Source organism: Erpetoichthys calabaricus, chromosome 5 (genome assembly GCF_900747795.2).
Source record: "Erpetoichthys calabaricus chromosome 5, fErpCal1.3, whole genome shotgun sequence".
NCBI classification, from domain to species: domain Eukaryota; kingdom Metazoa; phylum Chordata; class Cladistia; order Polypteriformes; family Polypteridae; genus Erpetoichthys; species Erpetoichthys calabaricus.
In genome coordinates this window covers 137,068,490-137,075,696 of record NC_041398.2, presented here as the reverse complement: position 1 = coordinate 137,075,696, position 7,207 = coordinate 137,068,490, and the positions used below count along the sequence as shown (strand labels likewise).

The following is a 7,207-nucleotide window of genomic DNA, read 5'->3' as shown; positions in this document are numbered from 1 at the left end:
GTTATTTATTCTTACCCCTTAAGAGTTTAGCACAGTCTTAGAATGTTTGTTAACATTAGAATCCCTGAAGTCTACGAAAAACGTCGTAATCCTGGGTCACCTTAAATTCCTTCGCACCTCCTCAACAGCATCTTTTTTTTTGCAAATGTGTGGGTCAGCACAAGAATCAAGCAGCCTGCTATTCCATCCCACACTGATGCAGCAGCTGAAGTTCTCCCAGCTCGTCATGTTATCTGGGTGTGAGGATCCTGTAGTTGTATAGGGTAAATAATAAATCGTTATTTGGAATACATACATTTCATGTGTGCTCTGTGTCTACAATGATCTGGGTAAATGTAAGATGACAGGAAATGTGAGGCACAAAATGCTGAACACAAACCTAAAACAGAAACTTTTTCCACGTTATAGTAATAATGACGTGAAGTGTATAATGTGTGAAGACTTTAGTCCAAATATCAAATAAACACGTGAGCTTTTTTTCAAAAATATAACCAAAGAAAAAAAAAAATTCAATTTACATGTTGCTGTTAATGAGTTAAAAACCTAAACTTAAATGTCAATCGACAGAAATTTGATATGTCTACTTGGATGGTGTAGAGGTAAGAACTGCTGCCTTATAATCAAAAGGTTGCGGGTTCAGGTCCGGGTGTTCCTTGTTTTGAGTAGTGAGCTGCTATTGTTATTATTACTATAATATAATAAAAACATACTGTACATTTGATTTTGAGTCTGCAACACCCGGTGTAAATTTTGGCTACTTGTAAAAGTTAGCGTTTTTTATTATTCAGCTTTATTCTCTCAGTGTCGTTCACATGGTACAACAAATTTCCCTTTCCCTCTGAGTAGTGTTCATCTCCTTTCTTTTCACAGGAGCAGTGATGACAACAGTTGGTGCTGTGGTTCATAACGTTCTGCTATTCTCAGATTTACTCTTCATTCCATGTTCAAAGTCTATAGTCCAAAGGATCTAATTGAAAACTGGAATGTTTTGAGGTGTTATTGTGAAGAGCCTTTGTTGGTTTACCATTGATTCCATGTCAGCTTTCTAACATTGGATCGTAGCAAACATAGTCTTATTGGTGTGTGAACTAGGGCTCCTTGCATCACCTCCCACTGTATTGTAAGGCTGAATAGCTGTGATGGAGATAGGCTGTAAATTATGCTCATAACTTGAATCCTTAAGTCCATTGTAATTATACTAGAGACAAGTTTTATCACTATATCACCTTGTATATTCCTTGATGTTTGTAGCTCTTCTTATTTCTACAAATTCTTGAATTGTGCATCAGCAGCTAGAAACACCACCTGTAGTTCAAGTTTCATTGTGTCATGCTCACAGTTTCTTTCTGCTGCCCTAACAATGTAGCCCTCTCTTATTTAGCTTTTAGGATTACAGAGAAAATCGATGATACTACAGTAAACACAAAGTTTTTTTTAGACTTCTACCCTTCTAGAACATCCTCCAGTGCAGACATTTGCACTAATTTTCCTTGGTTCTTCAATGCACTGAAACAAGTATCCACTTCCTTTAGAAGTTGACTCAGTATTGTTGCTCCTTATCAATCTCATCCACTGACATAGCCTGGTGTAATTGCATTTTACTGGAGATATTTCAATCATAAAATTCTACAAGTGGTCGGATTAACTCTGAATTTCACCCCCTTCAGATTACTATCATCATTTATTATAAGTATCTCATTCCTTCTTCCTGAAAATTGACACAGTTTTGTGTTACATGAGCTGATTTCAATTTATGAGTATCCTGTAGCCCCGAGTACTGGTTTCATTTGCTATTTTTCCACTGTGTCCGAATCTTTATATTATTTCATAATTCCTTCTTTTGTATAAACATGACAACATGCCTAATGTCTCTAAAAACATCACACCCATTAAGCAGTCATTAACAGGTCCTTTAATCCAGACTTATTGTGTTTACTAATATTATAAATGTAGAGAAAAGCCAAGCAAAATGACACCTTTTATTGGCTAACTAAAAAGATTACAATATGCAAGCTTTCGAGGCAACTCAGGCCCCTTCTTCAAGCAAGATGTAATCCCTAGTACTACTAATATTATAAGAAAGCAGGAAAGTATTTACATGAGCTAATAGATTAATTGGAGAATATTTTCTTAAATTTTAGTCTACTCATATGTTTAAGTGTGAAAATAGCATGTCTTGTATTTAGCAATGAATTATTTGTGTCTGTCATGTGGCTTTAATGCCATACTTTAATTTGTGGACATTGCATGGAAAGTAAATATTACTTGATTTACTCAATAATGGAATTATAAATGAACAATTGTGAATGCAACTGACTGAAGTTAGGTAGGCCATTTCTAAAGCTAAGTTATATAGTTTTTGCAGCCACAGATCTATTGGAAGTAAAAATTACACCATAGATTTTGACATTTGTGTCGTTTAAATTTTATTGAAATAGGAAATATGTTACACTGGAAGAAAGGCTTGGGGGTGGGGGGTGCTTCATGTTAAGGCTGAAGAGGATTTCACCATTGGTTCAAAGGCAGTCCATTGCATGTGTAAGAGCCAATCTTAGAAAGTTAAAGTTTTGAGTTAAACTCATATTAATGTTTGCTTAATTTGAATAGAATATAATTTCTTCCATAGTCGTAGACAGTGGTATAGACCTTTCCCCCTATAAATTAGTAAGAGATAGAACCTTCTTGCTATAACTGAGAAACAGTGTGACACATGTATTTCATCAATCAGCACCTAATTGCATAAACAGATCACTATGTAACACAATTTTTGTTCCTGGCTTCCAAGAGTTATAATTCAACTGCTTATGTCTAAAAGTAGTAAAGGAGCGTCACTTTTATACATCATAATTTTGACAGGTGTTTGTCCCGCCCCCCTGGCATTTCCGGTACTCACAGTCTGCCACTTGAGTTAATTTGGGTGTTTCCCTGCGCGCTGATCTCTGCCTGTTGTCGGGTGCGCTGTTTGACCGGCATCAGCCCTTTTGTCAGTCGTGCGTATGGAAAATGGTCGGCTGCTCTTAGCCTTGATCCTAAAAACTGGGTCTGTTCATCTTTGTGATCCGAACCGGTCCTTCGGGGCCCCCCCCTGTAAGGCGTCAAAAGGTAAGTCAGTGATTTTGGGGCGGAGCAGGCATCCTGCTCGTGGCTGCGCACAGCGCCGGGGTGTGTACAGAGAGTACAGAGAGCTTGAGTGAGCCTGCTCTTATCTGTTTACAGCGCCCGGGTGTGTACAGAGATTACAGAGAGCTTGAGTGACAGACCCCTGCAAGAGGATGGAAAGGAAAACTTTAGAGAGGCTCTATTACACACCCAAGGAGCCTGGCAGTTTCGGTGGTATTAACAGCTTCTTGAGAAATGTATCAAGTCGTCGGAAAAATGTTAAGCGAAAAAATGTGCTGGAATGGCTGATTGGGCAATACACTTACAGCGTGCACAAACCAGCACGGCTGAGGTTCAAGAGAAACAGAACCATTGTTTCAACGGTCGATGACCAGTGGCAAGCCGATCTGGTAGAGATGTCTTATTACTCAAGATTCAATGATGGATATAAATTTATCCTCACGTGTATCGATGTGCTGTCAAAATATGCTTGGGCTGTGCCATTAAAGGCCAAGACAGGGAAAGAAGTTTCTCGGGGTTTTAGTTTGATCTTTAGACAGGGTCGAGTTCCTAAGAAGCTACAGACAGATCAAGGCAAAGAATTTCATAACACATTGGTCCAAAAACTACTCAGACAGAACAATATTGTACATTTTGTCACGAACAGCGATGTAAAGGCCAGCATAGTAGAACGGTTCAATAGAACCTTAAAGTCCAAAATGTGGAAATATTTTACATATGCCAATACTTTTCGGTATATAGATGTCCTGTCAGACTTTCTGCAGAGTTATAACCACAGTTTTCACTCCACGATTAAAACAAGCCCTGTAGATGTGACTCCTGAAAATGCTCTGAGTGTTTGGAAAACAGTCTATGGCAGGTCAGGGCAAAGAAAATCTACTCCGTGCACTTTGAAAATAGGGGATCATGTCCGTGTTTCAAAATTAAAAGGTGTATTCGAAAAAGGCTATGAGCAGTCATTTACAGATGAAATATTTATTATCGTGGACTGCTTAAAACGGATCAAACCTGTCTACAAACTAAAAGATTATGCAGGTGATGAAATTCAAGGGACGTTTTATGCAGAAGAGTTACAAAAAATAAACCCCGATGCTAACCAGGTGTACCGCATCCAGAAAATTCTAGCCAGTCGTGGGCGTGGTAGAAACAAGCATGTATTGGTAAAATGGCTTGGCTGGGACAAGAAATTTAACAGTTGGGTCAAGGCTTCAGAAGTGAAAGACATAAGAAGTTGAGAAAGCAAGAAAAAAAAAAAAAAAAAAATGTCTACATTCAGAAATGGCTTTTATGTGACACTGCCGAGTAATTCATCGGCCTGGACTTTTCCCAACAACACGATAGCATCATTCACCGTTCAGCTAGCCAAGACAATAGAACTGTCCAGAGACTGGGAAGTGGCGTTGGTGGAACTGACATACCCAAAAACGTTCAATTCCATGACTCAACCAACACAATTTACGCTAATGAATGAGGAAACAGGATCAACAAAATGGACATACACTTTAAACAAAGGCTATTTCAGGAATATTGAAGCATTGTTGTCGGAAATGAATCATGTCATTAATAACACCCCGTCATCACCTAAGGCAATACTTAAATACAATCCTGCCAGTAGAACCGTTCGCCTGATTAGTGATAAAAGCATTTTGCTCCAAGTGTCCGGGGAGCTGTCTTACATTCTCGGGTTTGATCATGATAAGCCGTCTCACAAGTCACCCAACTCGACAGATATCACAGGTGGTTTTTCCACCATGTTCGTGTATACAGATATTATCGAACCACAACTTGTTGGAGATACGCATGCGCCATTACTGAGATGTGTAAACATAAAAGGTGAAGACGGTGCAAATGTCACCATATTTTTTGAAAAGCCACACTACTTGCCACTCACCGTGCAAAGCTTCAATACTATAAGGATTGAAATTAAGACGGACCAGAATAAACCAGTTCCGTTCCAGTATGGCAAAGTAATAATCAAGTTGCATTTTCGTCCAGCAAGATCTATCAATTTTTAAACATGCTTGTAACAAAAAACTATGGAGATCCACGCACCTACGCATCTTATTACAAGATACAAGCTGGCAATGGTCTACCAGGGTTTCATGGTCTCCCTGTCCAGTACGGTGGTGGTATTGGTGGTATTTTTAAAGCTCTCTTCAGAAAAGCAGTGCCTCTGTTTAGGCGTGGGCTAGAAATTGCTAAACCTCATGTCAAGTCTGCAGCGAAAAGCATTGCTAATGATGTCATGAGTCACGTGGCTGGTGCTGTAATGAATAAAGTTGCAACACCCCAACAAGAAGGTTCTGGTATGATTGTTATAAAGAGAGGATTTTAAAAGAAAAAGACACACACCCCATCTAGCACTGCTCGGGCCACCTGCACGGCCCAGGAAGACAGCAAAGAGGAAAAAAGCTCGACACTCTGCCAAAAGAAAAAGAAAGTCAACCAAGAGAAGATCCAGAACTAAGCAAAATTCTAGTTATATATTCTAAACATGGCTTTTGTACACTGTGCGTCAGATGAATGTGCAAAATCGGAACTGGACGTATTCCAGCTGTCACCAACACAAACCAGCATTGAAAAAAGCTACTATGCCGAAGTGCCGCCTCTCACAGCATTGTCAGAAAATGCCCCACTTGAGTTTTCGATTGCCGGAAATGATCAATACCTGGACCTCAACAACACACTCCTCTACTTAAGCTGTAAAATACATAAAAATGATGGAACAACTCTGGCCGCCGATTCACGTGTTGCCCTTGTAAACTACCCGATTGCTTCTTTGTTCAGTCAGGTGGACATCACCATCGGGGACAGATTGATCAGCCAGAGCAATAACTGTTACCCATATCGAGCGTTTATCGAAACCGTACTAAATTACGGAGACGAGACCCTGAAAACACAATTTTCAGCTGGACTGTTCTATAAAGACACACCCGGTCACCACGAAGCCACTGCACTGGATGGCCCAAATTTGGGGTTCAATAAAAGGGCTGCTTACACGTCCAGAAGCCACAGGGTTGATTTATTGGGTCACATCCATGCAGATCTCTTCTTTCAAGAGAAATTATTAATTAATGGGGTTGATGTAAAACTAAAGTTGGTGCGAAATAAGGATGACTTTTGTCTGATGAGCAATGGTGATCAATTTAAGGTCAACATATTATCAGCATCATTATTTGTGAAAAGAGTTCAAGTCAATCCGGCAGTCAGACTGGGTCATGCTGAGGCCTTGATGACCAGCAACGCAAAATACCCAATCGACCAGGTTCAAATGAAAGTGTTCAGCATACCTACCGGTAGCCGTGTCTGCAACCAGGAAAACCTGTTTCTGGGACAGCTGCCAAAATTGGTTGTTTTGGGATTTGTTGACAATGCAGCTTTCAGTGGCAACTTTACACACAACCCCTTTAATTTTAAACATAACAACATCAACTTCATGGCTCTTTACCTGGATGGAGAGCAGATACCCAGCAAGCCTCTGCAGCCTGATTTTGCTAGTGGACACTGTGTCAGAGAATATTTTCAACTGGTGGAGACCGCTGACAAGAGGATGAAAGATAAGGCCCTGTTAGTTGATCGTGAAGAGTTTGCTAAAGGCTATTCACTTTTTGCATTCAACCTAAGCCCTGATATGGAATCAACAGGACACTATTCACTCATCAAAACAGGCAACCTCAGGGCCGAAATAAGATTTGCTCAACCGCTGCAAGATACAGTGAATATGATTGTGTATGCAGTTTTTGACAACATCATTGAAATTAACATGCGTCGGCAAGTTATTTACGACTACAGTTAAGCCGTAGACATGTTCAGACATGCAGCCTCTGGACACTGTGCAGCTCAGGACCGCCCTTGCATCAGGGCCGCTGACACGCATCCATTTTCTGGATGTATTCCCTTCAGATCAACTGCCCAAGGAGAAGTTGGTTGACAGACCTCTGTTTATGATCGTAAACACAGATCCCCATGATAAACCCGGAAAGCACTGGATTGCCATTTACCTTGCAAATCATGGAAAAGCTGAATTTTTTGACTCGTATGGAACCCCGCCAGATTCTGAAATATTTCCCAAAGTTATTATGAAATT

At 40.1% G+C, this 7,207-nt stretch overlaps 1 protein-coding gene across 1 annotated transcript; it reads left to right on the top strand.

Annotated features, from left to right (window-relative positions):
• The first annotated feature begins 5,614 nt into the window (after nt 1-5,614).
• LOC127528004 (uncharacterized protein F54H12.2-like) lies at nt 5,615-6,916 on the top strand. The gene has a single exon (XM_051928547.1). It carries the CDS (start codon nt 5,615-5,617, stop codon nt 6,914-6,916), a length of 1,302 nt encoding a protein of 433 aa, XP_051784507.1.
• The last annotated feature ends 291 nt before the right edge of the window (nt 6,917-7,207 follow it).

What these genes read in the sequence shown, in the direction of transcription:
- LOC127528004 (XM_051928547.1), top strand. Translation starts at nt 5,615, where the DNA reads ATGGCTTTTGTACACTGTGCGTCAGATGAATGTGCAAAATCGGAACTG.